Below are 20268 nucleotides of genomic sequence, written 5' to 3' on the forward strand. Positions count from 1 at the left end.
CTTTTTTGTATTCCCTAAAAGCTCCTGCTTCCCTTTGTACAAAATTTTCAAATCTAATTACATATATATAAAGTAGGGGAGAAGCAGTGCAAATTAAAACTATAGAGATAAGCAGTTGCTTAAAAATGGGCATCTCTTTATTCTTCTTCTTCTTGTTTATGAGATTGTTTGCAGAGATTAATGGAGGGAGCCAAGATGATGAGTGCAAGGCGTCAAGGTGCAGTCACCATGGTCCAGTCATCCGGTTTCCGTTCAGGCTAAAACACCAGCCAGAACACTGTGGATATCCGGAGTTTGAGTTATCATGCTCAGAAGAGAAGCGGACCATACTAGAGCTGCCCTCTTCAGTAATACTCTGGGTGAAGGAAATAAATTACACTTCTCAGGAGATTTTTGTCCAATACCCGGATGATTGCCTTCCAAGGCAGATTCTAAACCTTAATTTACCTGCCTCTTTCTTCACATACTACACAAACGACTTCTCCTTCTTCAATTGTTCTGAAAGTAAAGCAGAGATATATGAGCTTAGGTCCATCCCTTGCAGTTTTCTCTCGAGTAACCCAGTTTATGTCGCTCCTTCCTATTACACTCTTGCTGGAGTGAACTTATCATCTTGCCGGAAGATTTTCAATGCTACACTCCCATTTTTTTATATAAATGAAGGGGAATTTTGGATGAAGTGGTTAAAACCTATGTGCGGAAACTGTGAAGCAAAAGGAAACAAGTGCCAACGGAAGAAGAATAATAGCAGGGAACCTGAAATCAATTGTTCTGAAGATATAACAAATCAGCTATCATATGCTGATAATCAACTTTGGTCCATCCCTTACAGTATTCTCTCAAGTAACCCAGTTTATGTCGCTCCTTCCTCTTACTCTCTCGCTGAAGTGAACTTATCCTCTTGCCAGAAGATTTTCAATGCTACACTCCCAGATAATTATATGTTTGATCATGAAAGGGAATTTTATATGAATTGGTCAAAACCTATGTGCGGAAACTGTGAAGCAAAAGGAAACAAGTGCCAACGGAAGAAGAATAATAGCACGGAACCTGAAATCGAATGCATTGATAAACCAGCAAAAGGTACTAAATCCCGCTTCTTCATCATTTTCACCTTGCAAGCCCTTTCTTATCTCCTACTATGATGTTAATATGCACATGAAATTTTCTATAGTATTCTCTGTTTGTACCATAAAATTGGATTGAACCCTTATGGATGTGAACCAAATTAACTACTATAGTAATGGATCTGAACATGCAATATTATTTATTCATTACAAGCTAGCTACAACAATTAGGCTTAGCTAAAACAATCGAACCTGTAGAAAGGACTGCAAAGGCCAAGGTTGAAATCCAAATACACCAAAAATAACTATACTCATGTTACAACGTCATGCAATCTATTATGATTTTACTAATTAAAAGAATACAAAAAGCTAATAAGTTTACTATCTTTTACAGGTGCTCCAATGGATAAAATGGTGCTTACAGGTGATTTCCTATTCATATTCTTTTCAATAATGAGGGTGACATCATGATGATGATTCTTAGTTTGTCTTTTTTTTTTTTTTTTTTTCTTGTTTCAATTACTTATAGAAACTTTTTTTCCCCTATGTGCAGAAGCAATCCTTGGTTTCCTTCATTTCACTTTTGGAATCTTTATAATATTTATTGTCTATCGCTCTAATAAGTTGAAAAGAGAGCATAGAGTAAATATTCAAAAGTTTTTGGAAGATTATAGAGCTCTCAAGCCCTCAAGGTACTCCTATGCTGATATTAAAAAGATCACAAATAATTTCAAGGACAAACTAGGTCAAGGAGGTTATGGGACTGTTTATAAAGGAAAGCTCTCAAATGAAGTTTTTGTTGCAGTAAAGATCCTTGATGATTTCAAAGGAAACGGGGAAGATTTCATTAATGAAGTAGGAACAATGAGTACCATACATCATGTTAACGTGGTTCGGTTGCTCGGGTTTTGTGCAGATGGATATAAGCGAGCTTTGATTTATGAATTTTTACCAAATGAGTCACTAGACAAGTTCATATTTTCAGCATTTGGCAATAATTATTCTCTAGGTTGGCATAAACTTCAAGATATTGTTGTTGGCATAGCTAAAGGTATTGAGTATCTTCACCAAGGTTGTGATCAAAGAATCCTTCATTTGGATATCAAACCTCATAATATTTTGCTTGATCATAACTTTAATCCGAAGATTTCTGATTTTGGTTTAGCCAAATTATGCTCTAAGGAGCAAAGTGCAGTATCTATGACAGCAGCAAGAGGGACCATGGGTTATATTGCACCAGAAATGTTATCAAGAAATTTTGGGAATGTGTCTTCTAAGTCAGATGTTTATAGTTTTGGTATGTTGTTGATTGAAATGGTAGGGGGAAGGAAGAATATTGATGCTACAGTAGAAAATACTAGTCAAGCATACTTCCCAGAATGGCTCTATAATCATTTGGATCAAGAGCAAGAGGTACACATCCGAATTGAGGACGAAAGTGATATTAAAATAGCAAAGAAACTAAGCATCATAGGGCTTTGGTGTATCCAATGGTATCCAATAGATCGTCCTTCCATGAAAATTGTGGTTGGAATGTTGGAAGGAGAAGAAGGCAATTTAGTTATGCCTCCTAATCCTTTTACCTCTATGGGACAAACAAGGACAAGTGTTAGAAGACGTAAAACATCTATCCAACCAGAGTTGACAATCATATCAGAAATAGAATAAGAAGTTGTCTATTATGAGTGTTTAATTTGGGTAATAATCATGTTGTAATAAATGGTGATAATGTAATCTCGTTATTTATGCTATAGTTTAATAAAATAGGTTGCTTTTGAGGCTCCACCTTTATTAATTGTTTCTTTCCTTGCACTAATTGAGATCTTCCATTAAAGTTTGCAGATGGATCTCAAAAAATAAAAAATGTGGAAGACTCTTGTTCTCCAAAGAGAGTAGGCTTTGAGGTTAGGTAAGCAACTATAAGGGAGCTTATTAAAAAACTAGCCTCAAGCAAATAACGTTAGTCATTATGTCTTGCTTTCTTGGGAAAAGCTTAGTACTATTAAGGTAGCTAGGAGGACTTGTTCTCATGTCATTTGTTGCCTTGTTACTTGCGAAGATCTCGCAGCATTCTTTTGCATCTTGCAAATTAGATCTAAGAAATTGCAAGATTAGGTTCTCGTAAGAAAATTTGAGGCATGGTGGATAATATTTTCAAAAAAAAATTTGAAAAATAATTTTTTGAGAACAATTTGTAAAAACAATTTTATATCATTTTTAGGAATAAAATTCTATTTGAAATTCTAAAATATGGTTTTCTTTATTAGTTATAGGTGAATGTAATTTACCATGCAAAATGAAAAAAAAAAAAAAAAAAAACCTCCAATCACTCTGTTTTCATGATATTTTTATTCTAAAATCTGTTAGATGTATTTTTGAGGTTGGAAAATTATTTTTGTTTTAAAAAATAAAAACTAATTTTAAAAATATTTGCAAATAAACCTTCAGTGTGTTAGTTGAAAGTACATATTTCCTTATCGAAAACCACTTACATTAGTTCTTTGGGAGTTGGGATTTGTTATTAAAAAGTTTCCTAACTCAACGATGGATATAACTACATTGTTGAATCATGTGAAACCTATTGCTATGTGTCTATTTTTTTTTTTTTAAAAAAAAAGACTTTAAAATTTTTAAATCATCCCCATAAGCATCATCATTTCAAGAAGTCTATGAATTTTTATAATCGACTATTTCTCACTAATGGTCGTGGACCATATAGTCCATTGTATGTATGCGACCAATTTCTCACTATGTTTCTTTCTTTATGTGGTCCATCATATATAGGGTCTATTTTCAATTTGTGTGGTTCATACAACTATATAGTCCATTATATATGTGTGACCATTGTATCACTATGATTTATTCTTTATGTGGTCTATTGTATATGGGGTCTATTTTCAATTTGTGTGGCCCATTGTATATAGGGGTACTCATTGAGTTCATTTTCTTGGTACTAAATGGAGATTTGTCCTTGCACTTGGAGGGACTTGATTCCTTTGCCTTCCTGAAATATCCAATGAGCTGGATGAGATAAAAGGAAGAACCCATGAACCTCTCAATTATGAATTTTAGGAAGAGGATAAATTAATTGAATTTTTGGATTTGTCTTGCTTGATTGACATTAAAGCCACCAAGCTAGTTCATAATATAACTAATTTTTATGAATTTCTAAACCTCCAAGCTAGTTTAACGGGTTCTATCTTATTTATACAACTTTTTCCATGGAATATTAGGTACCAATCAATTCTTTTAGCAACATGTTGTCATCTCCATGGAATATCTCAGTCATTGTGTTATGAATCTTATCATATTTTTTGGATACTAATTATGACAATGACTGTCAGTTGGCATTTAGCCTCTCAAACTTGACTAGTTCAGTCTCCTATGTCCCTAAGGCCCCATGAGGAAAGAAATTGATGCATGTATCATTTTTTAGGCAAGGGATTGTAACTTGGACTCATGAGAGATCACTTTTTTGTTTGTAATTGTATATCTTTCTCTTCATGCCTACCTTTAGAGTAATTTAGATAAAGTGACTTTAAATTATTCTATTTTTGTGAGTTTCAATTAGCATTCTAGTTACCTTCATGGAATTTGCTTTTAATAGTGAACCAATCTTGGTATTCCTTGCATTTCCCAATTTGGAAAAGGATGCCTTTAGTTAATTAATGTAAGGTTGTCCAAATTCTAATTTTAATTTTTATTAATTTCCTCGTAAATTGTATGATTAGTTTTCTTTTTTTAATGATTTTTCTCTTAATAATAAGAAAACAATAAGCTCTTTAGAGCATCTCATTACTGAATAGGAAAATTAGTGGAAAAAAAAGGAAAATTGATGTTGTAAGCCTTAAATTTTTGAATGAGATTTGTTTAATTTATCTTAAAACTAAATAAATTATAATTTGACTTAAGCCTAAATAGAACGTAATTTTATTAAATATTTTATTACATTTTAAGACTTATGTTAAAAGATAAGTATGGCCTTAATTCAAAAGTGAGCCTAAAAAATAGTTTATTGTACAAAAATCCCATTCATCATGAACCATTCATTACAACATTTGCTAACTACACATTCATAAATAATAATAGAAAAGAAAAATATTTTTTCACTCTAATTATGAAATGATTATGAAATTGACTAGTAATTTGATCATGACTTGCAGGCAAAGGTTGTTTTTCAGCCTGGCTCAAAAATCACGGATTTAGGGTTCGTGAAATTTAAATCCAATGGCACAAAAGCAAAGCGACCCTAGAACAGATCAGAAAACACAGGGAGAAAAAAAAAAAAGCAATTTTTTTGGTTTTCCTTGAGGGTTTTGCACGGATTTTCTCGGAAATCAAACGAGGATGAATTTTCTCGGAAATCAAACGAGGATGAATTTTCCCGGAAATCGAATGGGGGATGGATTTTCCCGGAAATTGAATGGGGGATGGATTTTCTTGGGAATCAAACAGGGGTTGCAAAAAAAAAAAGGTAATAAATGATTCAATTAGAACCTGCGAGGATTGAGAGTGAAAGAGCAAATTGGGGCCGATTCTCTCGTCCGGAGGGCAGCTTCAGTCAAGGGCTTTTTGATGCCTGAGTGAGAGAAGCGGGTCTTCAGCAAAAGGCTTTTCGGATGGGTGGCCTTTTGATTTTTTAAAAATTTAGTAGAGATAAAAAAAAAAAAATGGAAACAAATCATGACTCGATGGTGATGGTCCAAAATGTGATCGAACGATCCAAAGTGAGCCCCAACATCTATGTGATAATATATACAAATTATTGGTATTTAATGAAATCAAGTTAATATATATAAATTATTTATATTTAATAAAATCAAATTTTGTATGAAACTTGATAATGAATGCGTAATTACAAAATTCATATTTTTTATTAACCCACATAATATAATTACATATAATATCGCAAATCATATAATATATATATCAAATTATTCAACAAAATAAATTTAAATTATCTATTATACTTCTAATTATATTGTTATGAGGTTTTTTTTACATTTTTATGAATTTTAATCAATTTTTTACCTATCAAAATTTTTTTTCCAAAATATCCGTCGATATTTCTCCGATATATCCGTAAAATCAAGTTACCGATATATCCGTGATTACCGATATTTTCATCATTGCTTACATCAAGGTTGTGACATGCAAATTCTGCATTTTGATATCAAGCCACACAACATTCTTCTTGATGCAAACTTTCTCCCAAAAGTTTCTGATTTTGGCCTTGCAAAATTACATTCAATAGAAGAAAGCATTGTGTCTCTAACTGCTGCTTGAGGAACATTAGGATATATTGCTCCAGAGTTATTCTACAAGAACATTGGAGGTGTTTCATATAAAGCTGATGTGTATAGTTTTGGAATGTTATTAATGGAAATGGTGGGAAAAAGGAAGCATGCAAATACATGTCTAGAGCAAAGCCAAACATACTTCCCGTCATGGATTTATGATCGAATAGATCAAGGAGAAGACATGGAAATTGGAGATGCCACTGAGGACGAACACAAGTATATAAGAAAGATAGTCATAGTTGCATTATGGTGTGTACAGATGAATCCCACGGATCGTCCTTCAATGAGCAAGGCATTGGAGATGCTAGAAGGTGAAGTTGAACTCCTGCAAATGCCCCCCAGGCCTACTCTATACTCCAGGGAGATGTCAGTTGAGGATCATATGAACAATCCAGTTGGGGTACCAATTTCTTCACGAAATGCGACAATGATGATCAGCTTGGAGGGAAGGTAGTGCCTCGCAATAGCTACTCTCATTCTCTGTCCTGTAATACTTTGTGGTTGATTGGTTTAGATGCAAGGGTTAGTGCTTCTGTAAGATCCATATATGTACCAAGGTAATGTTTTAGCCAGAGGCAGTTCCTTGGCACCCTTGGACCGAGGGTAGTCTTCTGTATTCACCTTGAATTATCTAATAAATTTCTCCATTTCCCTTAAAGCATGTTTATAAGGATCAGAAAGGTTTCCACATGCCTTGAGAACACTTGAAAATGAGAAATGATTAGGCTGTACACGGCCAGATATCATCTTGCAGAAAAGTTCAATAGCTTCCTTATCACACTCTCCAATTTGCACATATGCTGTGATAATTGCGGTCCAAGACATAACATTATGCTCAGGCATCCGATCAAATACCTTCCTCAAATCATCCACGGACCCATCTGCTGTACACTTTGCATACATGTCCACCAAGCTACAACCAACACAAACATCTGAAGCCAATCCCAAACGTATAACTTGGGAATGCAATTGCTTCCCTAGTGCTAACAATCCTGACACTGTACTAGCAGAAAGGACACTACCATATGTAAACCGATCCAGTGCATGACCACTCAATTCCATATCCAAAAACAATTCAATCGCATCTCTGGCACAACCAAATTGCGCAAATCTAGTTATCATCAAAGTCCAAGTACCCAAATTTCTCTCTGGCATTTTCTCGAACACCTTATAACCTGAGCCCAAGTCACCACTACCCTTCACGAACACATCAATCAATTCACACCCAACACACACATCAGCCTCAAAATACCCGGTTTTCACCACAAACCCATAAATTATCTCCCCAACTCATTGAACAAGCCCGAATCATGACCACAAAGCAATACTCATTTGGGTAAAAACCCAATTCGAGAAAATAAAAAAAATGTCCAAATTGCTTGCAACTCCATGCTGTTAATCGCAAAACATGAGACCATCGCACTCCATGAAACCAAGTCTCTTATTTTCCATTCCCTCAAAAATCAACCTAGCGGTTGCGGTGTCGCCACATTTGGAGTACAAGCTGATCAGAGTGTTCAACACAACCGAGTCGAGCTCAAGTCCAGACTGAATTAGCTTCCGGTGGACGAGTTTCCGGAGTTGGAAGTTGCGGAATCGGATGCAGGACTTGAGGAGGATGGAGTAGGTGGTGAGGTCTGGTGGGGCGTTTTGCAGGGTCATGAGATCAAGGGAGGAGAGTGCATGGTTGAGGTGGCCCACGTCGAGTTGGCGGATCTGACGGTTCTTGAGGGGCTCGAAGTTGGGGTTTTTGTGAGAATGCGGGTTGGGGATAATGTTTTGGCGGGGAGGGCTTAGGGTTTTGAAAGAAGGTGGAAGGAGGGGAGGGGTTGGGCGGGAGAGGGAAGAGAGAGAGTTATCACGGTCTTCCCCAATGGCTAGTTTGAGAGAAATGATGTTGTGGAAGGCTTCAAGCTCATAAAAGAGGGAGAGCTGACCAAAAATGATTTTTGAGTATTGTTGGATTAATATTTTAGGAGGGGTTGCAAATTTAATTTTGGTTGGCTTCTTCTAGTTACCATGTCAAGCCCCAAAAATTCAATATGGTAATTTATAAGAAAATAAGAGCCCATCTGACGAGTGATTTAAAAATAGAAAATAATTTTTAAAAATTCATAACATTGATATTGTTTTTCTATTTTTAATTTTTTAAAAATAAAGTGAAATAGATAGTAACTATATATAACAACTTAAAACTTAAATACTGATTCAATTAATATAAAAAATTTACCAATAAAATGAGTTTAAAATAACTATTATTTTTCTTTTATATAGAATTATTATTTTTGATTTTTTTCATTAGATAAATGAATTCCAAATTAAACAACACTTAATGTGTTAAATTCATTAATGAATTTAGAAAATTTTAAAAATAATTTAAAACTTAAATAGTGACCCAATTAATATTAGAATGTTATGAATAAAAATTAATTTATAAGAACTCTAATATTTCTCTTCTATTATGAATAAAAATTAATTTAAGACAACTTTAATATTTCTCTTCTATATAGAATCATTATGTTATGATTTTTTTTTTTTCACTAAGTAAATGAACTTAAAATTAAATAAAATTTAATAGGTTGGATTTATTAACAATACTTTATTAATACCATAATTTCATGGATAAAAATTAGTTTATAATGACTCTATTATTTCTTTTCTACACATAACTATATTTTTATAAATTTTTCCACTAGAAAAATAAACTTCAAATCAAGTGATAGTTTTTATTGAATTTAATTTTTTTTAAAAATAATTTGGAACTCAAAAATAGATCATTTAGTCATCAAAGCAAAAAAAAAAAAAAAGAATAAAATTGATGTATAATGAGTCATGACTTTAATATTTCTTCTATACGTACAACTATTTAAAAAAAATTTTTACTAGGTAAATAAATTATAAATTAAGTAAAACATAATTAATAATTTAATTTTTTTAACAAATCCTTTAACTTTTAAGAATAATTTGCAATAAAAAAATTTGATCCAATTAATTGTAGAAATTGAGTACTAAATGTATGCATGTAATAAAACTTGACTCATTTACATGTTAAAAAGTTAAACTTTATTCATTATTCATTTTAAATAAAATACTATTGACAATTATTATTTTTAAATTATTATTATTTATTTTTACAGCAAAAATTTTTTTTTTTTTACAAAAATATGTTAATATTCTTATGTTTCTAACATATAATAAAATAGTATATTTTTTATTAAAAATATAATTGATGATTTTATTATAATATATGCTATTCATGTTTTACTAAAAAATATTTCTTTTGAATTTCTTTGTAATACAAAATTAATTTTATTTTCGATAAGACTTCAATTAAATTTAATTAATGTTATATAAATTGAATTTATAATATTTTTATAAAATCAAAATAGAAAATTTATTTTTAAAAACAACTTATCCAAACAAATTGGTTTTATTTTTATTTTTAAAGTATTTTTTTTATAAACAACTTGACAAATACCTTATTTTATAAAACATTAAAAAATTGTTTTATGTTCTTTAACTTAAAAAACAATTTTTAAAAAATCATGGCCAAATGGAAAAAAAATAAAATTAAAGGACATATTTGATTTGTATTAAAAATAAATACTAAAATAGTAATTTTTGTTTCACTAGAATAAAAAAATTATTTCATAATTAAAAAAAATTATTTATCTTTAACTTATATATAGTTGTAAATTTAATTTTTATTTTTTTTAAATGAAACTTAACTTGAATTTGATTTTACATTAATATAAACTAAATTTATAAAATTCTTATACAATAAAAGTAAGACATTGTCTTTAAAAATAATACAAATTCTTTCATTCAAACAAGTTTTAAAAAACATAGCCAAATGGACCTAAGAATTTGCTTGAGGGTTGTTTTTGAAAACAAATTTTCAAACTTAGAACCATATTTGGTAATTGTTTTTGACAAAAAGATAGTTGTTGATAACTTATAACAAAATTAAATCTATTTTTGAAAATTATGGACAACTTTATGTAAATTAGTAAATATGTTATTAAGAAAAAATAATATGAATCATATGATTCAAATAGGTTCTCTTTTCATGTTTTTTTTTTTTTTCAATTTCTTAAGAAAATTTAGATATTTATTTATTTTTGATGGATTATTACTTAAGAATAAAACAAGACAATATACAAATAATTTAATTTGAATAAGAAATTAATCTAAAATCAATCCAAAAAATTTCAAAAATGAAACCATAATTCTTCTATTGCATACCTCATTATTTTTCCCTCATAATCTATCCGGTTCTTAACAAACTAAAATTCCATAAATTATATTAATTCAATCCTTCATTGAAAATGGAAATAACAATGTTTAAATCATCAAATTTGAATTAGAAATGTTTAAACTCTTGTCGTATAGTAAAGTGAAGATAAAAAATCATCAATTCTAATGATTTTTTTTTTAATTAATTAAAGAGAATTTTGGAAATTATTGCCTTACTGTGGACCCCCATTTTGGGCCCTCACTTTTTAGCGTTTCTGTAGGTCACTTTCTTACCAGATGGAGGCCCCTTAATGAGCCACTTGTCGACTCGTGGATGGCTGCTAGGGAATCAGGCTAGTAGCTTGGAGGACCAATGAGGATACGACATCTGTAAAGAAGATTCTGAAAAGGAAGCTACAAGCCGTTATGCTGGAAGGGGATTCTGCAGGCCGTTATGAGACGCGTATGAGAGAGAAAGGGGAGGCTGCAGAGTAGTGGTGCTTGGAGGTAGCTGTTTCTGGAGATATTGTTAGAGGGGCAAATCTGGTAGAGAAAGAAAAGACGAGGTTGGCAGAGAGCAGATGGCTTTTTGGGGAGGCTGGGCTGTGATTAGGAGGGGGGAGTTTTCGGGAGCTAGGAGAGGGAGCTAGAGGAGGTGCTTTTGGGCGGCCATTCTGGAGAGTTATTGAGAGGAGAGTAAGATCTTTTCAAGAGGGCTTTTGGTTGGTTTTTGGAAGAACAGTGAGAAGGGGGAGGGGGGGGGAGGACTCCAAGAGCTTTTGAGAGAGTTTTCTGAAGCATTGTATCTTTTCAGGGAGTGAGGAAAACAACAGAGAGCGACTTGAGAGAGAGAGGGAGAGAGCTTGAGAGGCAAGTTTCGTTGAGGGGGTGCTGTACCTACGGAGGAGTAGATAAGGTTTTCTTCTGCTAGTTTAGAGGATAGAACCTCGAAAGAGCATTTTCCAGGTATGCTACTCATTTATCTCCATTATTCTTCTGTTATTCGCTCCCCTCTGTTCCTAGCTGGGTGTTATTTAGCAGTTTGCGTGTGGATATCATGTGGTTGCTCTTGTTGATTTCTATGTTTTCATTGGATTCGCTATGACTACATGTTCATATATTTTTTTCTGGGTTCATTTTGAGAGAAATGATGTGAATCTGGACCAGTTTTGTCCGCGTGGTATCTCAAGGTCTTCTTCTTATCATTTCTCTTTAAATCCATTTCTTCCCCCACTAGTTGGTAAGCCTGTGGATGAATTATGAGACCAGGTCTTGCTTAACCAACTCCCATCTCACCCATCTTTGTTTGGTTCTATCAATTTTCCTCTCTATTTTTTCTCTGTTTTGGTGTCTGTTCGCGGTGTGTTTTGACTGGTGCATCTCCAATCTGAGAACGCAAATCCAAGGAGCGGGAGCTGCGATTACAGGTGCTTAGTTTGGAACTCAAAAATAGATCATTTAGTCATCAAAGCAAAAAAAAAAAAAAAGGAAGAATAAAATTGATGTATAATGAGTCATGACTTTAATATTTCTTCTATACATACAACTATTTAAAATTTTTTTTTCCTAGGTAAATAAATTATAAATTAAGTAAAACATAATTAATAATTTAATTTTTTTAACAAATCCTTTAACTTTTAAGAATAATTTGCAATAAAAAAATTGATCCAATTAATTGTAGAAATTGAGTACTAAATGTATGCATGTAATAAAACTTGACTCACATGTTAAAAAGTTAAACTTTATTCATTATTCATTTTAAATAAAATACTATTGACAATTATTATTTTTAAATTATTATTATTTATTTTTACGGCACATTTTTTTTTACAAAAATATGTTAATATTCTTATGTTTCTAACATATAATAAAATAGTATATTTTTTATTAAAAATATAATTGATGATTTTATTATAATATATACTATTCATGTTTTACTAAAAAATATTTCTTTTGAATTTCTTTGTAATACAAAATTATTTTTATTTTCAATAAGACTTCAATTAAATTTAATTAATGTTATATAAATTGAATTTATAATATTTTTATAAAATCAAAATAGAAAATTTATTTTTAAAAACAACTTATCCAAACAAATTGGTTTTATTTTTATTTTTAAAGCATTTTTTTTATAAACAACTTGACAAATACCTTATTTTATAAAACATTAAAAAATTGTTTTATGTTCTTTAACTTAAAAAACAATTTTTAAAAAATCATGGCCAAATGGAAAAAAAATAAAATTAAAGGACATATTTGATTTGTATTAAAAATAAATACTAAAATAGTAATTTTTGTTTCACTAGAATAAAAAAATTATTTCATAATTAAAAAAAATTATTTATCTTTAACTTATATATAGTTGTAAATTTATTTTTTATTTTTTTTAAATGAAACGTAACTTGAATTTGATTTTACATTAATATAAACTAAATTTATAAAATTCTTATACAATAAAAGTAAGACATTGTCTTTAAAAACAATACAAATTCTTTCATTCAAACAAGTTTTTTATGAAATGCATTTGCCAAATGCTCTTGCTTTTTAAAAATTAAAAAAAAAAAACTGTTTTTGTTTGCTATTTTAAAAACAAGTTTTAAAAAACATAGCCAAATGGACCTAAGAATTTGCTTGAGGATTGTTTTTGAAAACAAATTTTCAAACTTAGAACCATATTTGGTAATTGTTTTTGACAAAAAGATAGTTGTTGATTACTTATAACAAGATTAAATCTATTTTTGAAAATTATGGACAACTTTATGTAAATTAGTAAATATGTTATTAAGAAAAAATAATATGAATCATATGATTCAAATAGGTTCTCTTTTCATTTTTTTTTTCAATTTCTTAAGAAAATTTAGATATTTATTTATTTTTGATGGATTATTACTTAAAAATAAAACAAGACAATATACAAATAATTTAATTTGAATAAGAAATTAATCTAAAATCAATCCAAAAAATTTCAAAATTGAAACCATAATTCTTCTATTGCATACCTGTGGACCCCGCATTTCGAGCTCATGCGTTTCCCACTCGATGGCGAGCTCGATTTTTATTTGAAAAATTGATTTTTTTATTTGATTAAAAAAAAACTGACTTGGAGTCGCCACTTATTTTTGTTTTATTTTTGAAAGGGTAAACAAAATAAGAAAGAAAAACCCTAAGTGTGACTCCTTATTTTGGAAAAGGCGGTCTGTGAAAAACCGGATCGGGTTCGGGGGTCAGGTTACTTATCGGGAAGGTACGGTAAAGACCGTAGCACCCCTTTAAGTCTCTAAAGTCGGGTCTCTACTAATAAAATGAAGCAATCATGACAATTGATGAGGGAATCAATGAATACTCAAAGTGATCATGCACATGTGAGAATCTAAACATGCATACAGAAAATGACCCGAGCGAGTGTGGATGCATACTTGGGCAGTGATCCATAAAGCGCTATCAAGAAGTGAGGTTAGCGCACAATTAAGGAATAATTTCGAGCATGTCATAGAGCAGAATAAAATCGATCATGTATGGCAATTAAATCAAACAAACAATCAATCAATCATAAGGAAATCACGTATGTTGGGCCCCCACCAAAGCCCGATTGATCTTGCATGAATTGATCTCACAAATTCCATTATTTTGGAATTATGAAAATTCATTATTCTTGCTTATGTAAAACCAAGAGGAGCAGAAGATCATTTGAAAACCAGAGCGGAATTAAAGCTATTTGAGAGAAAATTAGATTTTTGAAATTTAATTGAAAAATTAGAATCTCGAAGATCACTAGAAAATTGGAGTTTTAAAGTTTATTTGAAAATTGGAATTTTGAAATTAAATACAAGAATGAGAATTTTAGAAATTAAATTTGAAAGGAATTGGAATTTCGGAGAACTAAATTTGGGAATCGGGATTTTGAAGAATTATTTAAAGACAAAATTTTAATAAATGAATGAGTGAATAAATAAATGAATGGAATAATAATAATGGTGAAATTATAAAGATTAGGTAAATAATTGCGAAAAATAGAATTTTAGAGATTGGAGATTTGAATTTAGAGATTGAAATTTTGAGAAATTATTTGGAGATGAGATTTTAAATATATGAATAAGTAAATAAATAAATGAATAGGATAATAATAATAACGAAAATAATCATTAAACAGTGATATATGGACGGTGGAGTTTTTGAGATTGAGAATTAGATTTGGAAGTCGGATTCTGATGAATTAAATTTTAACGATTAGAATAAATAGATAATATGGAATAATAATGCTACTTAACGGAAACAATATTTTAAACGAATAGAAAAGGAGTAGTGGAATTTTAAGATTGAAAATTAAATTAGGACGTTGAATTTTTGAAGAGTTGGACCTTAAATGAATAAAAAGATAGGAGATAAGAATACTAGTTAACGAAAATAACATTTAGGCGAATGATAGAATTTCTAAGGTTGAAAGTTAAATTGAGATTTTTGAAAGATTGGACTTTAAATAAATATGGGATGATGATTCTAATTGATGAAAATGAAATTTAAACGAATTGTAGAATTTCTAGGATTGAAAATTTAAATTAAAACATGGAATTTTTGAAATATTAGACTTTAAATAATTATATAATTCCAATTAATGAAAATAAGATTTAGTTGAATTGTAGAGTTTTTAGGATTTAAAAGATTAAATTAAAACATGGAATTTTTGAAGGATTAAACTTTAAATAACTAAATAGATACGGGATTATAATTCTAATTGATGAAAATAAGATTTAAACGAATTCTATAGTTTTTAGGATTGAAAAATTAAATTAAGACATGGGATTTTTGAAGGATTGCTTGAAGATGTAAGTTTTGAAAATAGGATTTAGAAATTGGGATTTAGAAGATTTACCAAGAAATTAGGGCTTTAAAAATTAAATTACTTAAGCTGGAAACATGAAAATTACTTAAAAATTAAAGCAAGCAAATGGGCCAACTTAAAATGGGTGAGAAGGGTAAATAAGGTAACAACCAGGGGCATTTTGGTCCTCCTTCCTTGGCCTTCAATTGTTGTAGCCTGGGAAAACGACTTTATTACTATAATACCCTGGGGAATGCACAGGCACTTTTTTTGGTAGCACTTCTAACAGAAGAACGTGCAAGGTTTGTAGTGCTGTGTCTTGCTGCACCTCTTCGAGCACTGTGACGGGCATTGGAAGCTCTTCAGACTCCCCGGACCATAGTTCTTTTGGTCGTAGTGGTGACTGCCATGGCCATGCGAAGCTAATACAATGGTGTGAAGCATGGAAATGGCAAGAAGAGCCAAGAGAAACAGCGTAAACACCCTCGCCATGGCAATATAATGCTTCGGACAAACTCCTTCTCTGATAAGTCGAGAGCATGGGAAATGCACCCTCTTTGCTGACATGAACAATATCTAAGATTTCCGCGTTTCCAGGCCCCAATACCCATTTCAAGAACAGGGGAAAACAGCGAAACAGAGCACAAATAATAGGAGAAAAATGGACCCGTACCAGCCTCGCTCCATATATCAATCAATGAGCTCAGAAGAGAAATTAAGAATCAAGCACAGAGTGGGTGAAAGTAAGCTCAGATTCCAGAAAAAATAAATAAATTACAAGGATCCACAATATGCATGTTCAGACATCAAAAATGAAAATCCTCATGCATAGAAACTATCATAACATGGCATCAAAAACAAACAAATAAATTAATTAATTAATGAATCCGGTTTTCAGAATCCATACCTGAGTTATTCCACTTTCCTGCTCGTTTCCTCGGTATGTCTCCCTTTACCATCTCCCGAAAAGCCCCCAGATATCTCTTTTTCTTTTCCTCTGTTTGTGTCTTCCTCAGCAAGCCATCCTCGGCTCCACTGCTATCCGCTGCATTCCGTCTAATCTCACCGCCCCCATCAGCCTCAATCCCCAGGTGGTCAGAAGAAGAAAAATCATAAAATAAAATCACTCTAAAGGGGGGTCTACAATACCTCATTATTTTTCCCTCATGATCTATCCGATTCTTAACAAACTAAAATTCCATAAATTATATTAATTCAATCCTTCATTGAAAATGGAAATAACAATGTTTAAATCATCAAATTTGAATTAGAAATGTTTAAACTCTTGTCGTATAGTAAAGTCAAGATAAAAAATCATCAATTCTAATGATTTTTTTTTTAATTAATTAAAGAGAATTTTGGAAATTATTGCCTTACTGTAGACCCCCATTTTGGGGCCTCACTTTTTAGCGTTTCTGTAGGTCACTTTCTTACCAAATGGAGGCCCCTCAATGAACCGCTTGTCCACTCGTGGATGGCTGCTAGGGAACCAGGCTAGTAGCTTGGAGGACCAATGAGGATACGACATCTATAAAGAAGATTCTGAAAAGGAAGCGACAAGCCGTTATGCTGGAAGGGGATTCTGCAGCCGTTATGAGACGCGTATGAGAGAGAAATGGGAGGCTGGAGAGTAGTGGTGCTTGGAGGTAGTTGTTTCTGGAGATATTGTTAGAGGGGCAAATCTGGTAGAGAAAGAAAAGACGAGGTTGGCAGAGAGCAGATGGCTTTTTGAGGAGGCTGGGCTGTGATTAGGAGGGGGGAGTTTTCGGGAGCTAGGAGAGGGAGCTAGAGGAGGTGCTTTTGGGCAGCCATTCTTGAGAGTTATTGAGAGGAGAGTAAGATCTTTTCAAGAGGGCTTTTGGTTGGTTTTTGGAAGAACAATGAGAAGGGGAGGACTCCAAGAGCTTTTGAGAGAGTTTTCTGAAGCATTGTATCTTTTCAGGGAGTGAGGAAAAAAACAGAGAGCGACTTGAGAGAGAGAGGGAGAGAGCTTGAGGAGCAAGTTTCGTTGAGGGGGAAGCGGATACTATACCTACGGAGGAGTAGATAAGGTTTTCTTCTGATAGTTTAGAGGATAGAACCTCGAAAGAGCATTTTCCAGGTATGCTACTCATTTATCTCCATTATTCTTTTGTTATTTGCTCTCCTTTATTCCTAGCTGGGTGTTATTTAGCAATTTGCATGTGGATATCATGTGGTTGCTCTTGTTGATTTTTATGTTTTCATTGGATTCGCTATGACTACATGTTCATATATTTTTTTCTGGGTTCATTTTGAGAGAAATGATGTGAATCTGGACCAGTTTTATCCGCGTGGTATCTCAAGGTCTTCTTCTTATCATTTCTCTTTAAATCCATTTCTTCCCCCACTAGTTGGTAAGCCTGTGGATGAATTATGAGACCAGGTCTTGCTTAACCAACTCCCATCTCACCCATCTTTGTTTGGTTCTATCAATTTTCCTCTCTATTTTTTCTCTGTTTTGGTGTCTGTTCGCGACGTGTTTTGACTGGTGCATCTCCAATCTGAGAACGCAAATCCAAGGAGTGGGAGCTGCGATTACAGGTGCTTAGTTTCTATGGAGTGCCCGAAGAGCATGTTGAGTAGATTGAGCCTGTTTTGAGTGTTCTATATCAGGATTGGAGGTCATAACTGAGTATCTATGCTTCAGAGTATCACAAAGCCCTTAAAATGTCATCCGCAGAGGGCTTCTAAGGATACCTCTTGACTGCTTCATCTGTCTGTGCCACTCCTTCATCATCTATGGTATCATTTCCCTTTTGGCTAGCTATCCTTTGATGTGATGGAGAAGCTCAAACGACACCGAACTCACCACGAAGAGCAACTAGTTATCCTCCTAGACAATGAATGTGATTGCTAATGTTGCTGAAGGTAACGCAGAATATATTAATCAAGTTTTCTCAGATAATTGAAAGGCGTTTCGATGATGGGTCATGCTTGAGGACGATTCCGTATATGAGATCTAGCGCAGTCGTGCACTTTATCCCGTTTTTTGGAAGCATAATGACAAGGACGCAACGCTGGAAGTTTGAGATAGTGTGGAACTTTATGAATAAGCTGCCAGGGTCGAAACGCCATGGATGACAGGCTCGACTTGATACCATAAGTATTGGGTGTATAAGATTCATGGTCTTACAGTCCCCGTTAATGAATCACATTGAGTGCAAGTCCAATATGACCCATGGACTTCGCTAGCCAGTTTATTCCCCCAGGATCTCCCATTTCTCTTGCATGCTGTAACACGTCGTTCCAAGGATTGTAGAACGGGCGTTAGGATCTGTTTAATATATGCCAAAATCGTTGTATGAGAGTTAATTGGCATTGGGATATTATTGCTGCAGTGAGCCATCATTGAAAATATACGTATACAGTGTTTGCTATCCGGCTAGGTTTCGTGCACAGTGGCAGCATTGAGGCAATTTGGAATCCTTGCTCTGGTATACAACCAACCTCTAGCATCGTGAGCCAGTACCCCATTTCCATATCCAGATGCCCACCTGAAATGCCGAATCTAACACTTTCATTTCTTCGTCATATCCACTGCATCATTTCTTCACAACCATTTTCTAAACCCATTGATCATACCCCCCACATGCCTTTTCTCTCACTATCACCTTCCCATCCTCCATACCCACTGCCCGTAACTTGCTTCACCACCACATTTGCCCTTCTCATTCTTTCTAAACCCTGTCATCCTCCCTTCGCCGTCCGTCTCTACGCATCTCTCAACTTTCATATCCAGTGGTCCTAATCTAACCAGGCCGTCAAAGTCGCCGGTCAGATTCCCTTGGTTGCACCCTCCAATGAAACCGATCCAAGACCAACAAGGAAATCCCATATGACCCAAAGTCACGCCGGCTTCTGGACGAGCGTAGTCATATTCTGTATTGGCGTTCCTTTGGCCAAGAGATGGTACACCTTGCACTTATCTGCTGAGCCATCAATGGCACTTATAATAAATAATCAAGATAAGCATGTGGATGAGGAAGAGGTTGCCATGCCATGGCCCACAGGACAAGAAAGCTGCTGGAACGCCTGTTATGTTTGACTCATACATTTATGAGGATTTCTACCTCTGCGTCTTGTCTCTGTTACATGTTAGGGTTTCTGTGGAAATCATAATGCAAAGATACAATGAATCAGATGTTGGGAGCATGGAAAGAGACTCTTGATGCTTCCAATGATATCCCGTCAACCCTGAAATCGCTATCATCTCCCAAAGAGGATGTAAGCAATGAGCACTACCTATCCGAGTCTAGAAACTCATGCACGGGATGGCTACTACCATCTCCAAATGCTGCAGCGACCCACTTCCCTCAGTCTTGGGCTCATCTACAACTTACCTTACCCATCCCAAACACCCTGCTCCCATCACCCATGCCACCCTTGAGTAAGAGCACTAACCCGTGTCTCTCTCTCTCTCTCGCCACTCGTTCTCTATTTAACGTCAATCCTCCCGTGCATGGTCATCTGTCGCTCCTCTCACACTCTTCTTCATCCTATCCCGCCGTCATGCTCATCACCTTCATCCATCTATATCTCTCATACCCACCCAATTAAGTAACCATACCCATTTCTTATTCCATATACTCATCGAGCCCATAGTTATACCATCATCCCTTGCTCATTTCCACATGTATCCACCACAGGTAACCCAACTAACCTTCATACCCACGCCCTCCACCCCAGACCTGGTCATTTGTCCCATTCCCAACAGCGGGTTTATGAGGATTTCGTTTGGTTTCTCTGGCAAAATCAATCTGGACAGAGCTCAAATGCAGTTCCTGCTGGATCACATGCTGCATCTGGTGGCTCCTGGCAGTTCTGG

The 20268-nt window shown here is 33.6% G+C and overlaps 2 protein-coding genes and 1 pseudogene across 2 annotated transcripts; 2 read left to right on the forward strand and 1 right to left on the reverse strand.

Annotated features, from left to right (window-relative positions):
- The first annotated feature begins 125 nt into the window (after positions 1-125).
- LOC132255328 (putative RING-H2 finger protein ATL21A) lies at positions 126-891 on the forward strand. The gene is made up of 2 exons (XM_059743427.1): positions 126-768; positions 833-891. The coding sequence occupies exons 1-2, from the start codon at positions 126-128 to the stop codon at positions 889-891; spliced, it is 702 nt and encodes a 233-aa protein (XP_059599410.1).
- On the forward strand, positions 769-2807 carry LOC132252728 (rust resistance kinase Lr10-like). Its single transcript, XM_059733828.1, has 3 exons — positions 769-1083; positions 1462-1491; positions 1621-2807. The coding sequence occupies exons 1-3, from the start codon at positions 942-944 to the stop codon at positions 2733-2735; spliced, it is 1287 nt and encodes a 428-aa protein (XP_059589811.1). The 5' UTR covers positions 769-941; the 3' UTR covers positions 2736-2807.
- A 3539-nt stretch (positions 2808-6346) lies between these two features.
- On the reverse strand, positions 6347-19278 carry LOC132255329 (uncharacterized; annotated as a pseudogene).
- Between the last annotated feature and the right edge of the window lie 990 nt (positions 19279-20268).

The sequence above is a fragment of the Vitis vinifera genome, chromosome 16 (genome assembly GCF_030704535.1).
Source record: "Vitis vinifera cultivar Pinot Noir 40024 chromosome 16, ASM3070453v1".
NCBI lineage: Eukaryota > Viridiplantae > Streptophyta > Magnoliopsida > Vitales > Vitaceae > Vitis > Vitis vinifera.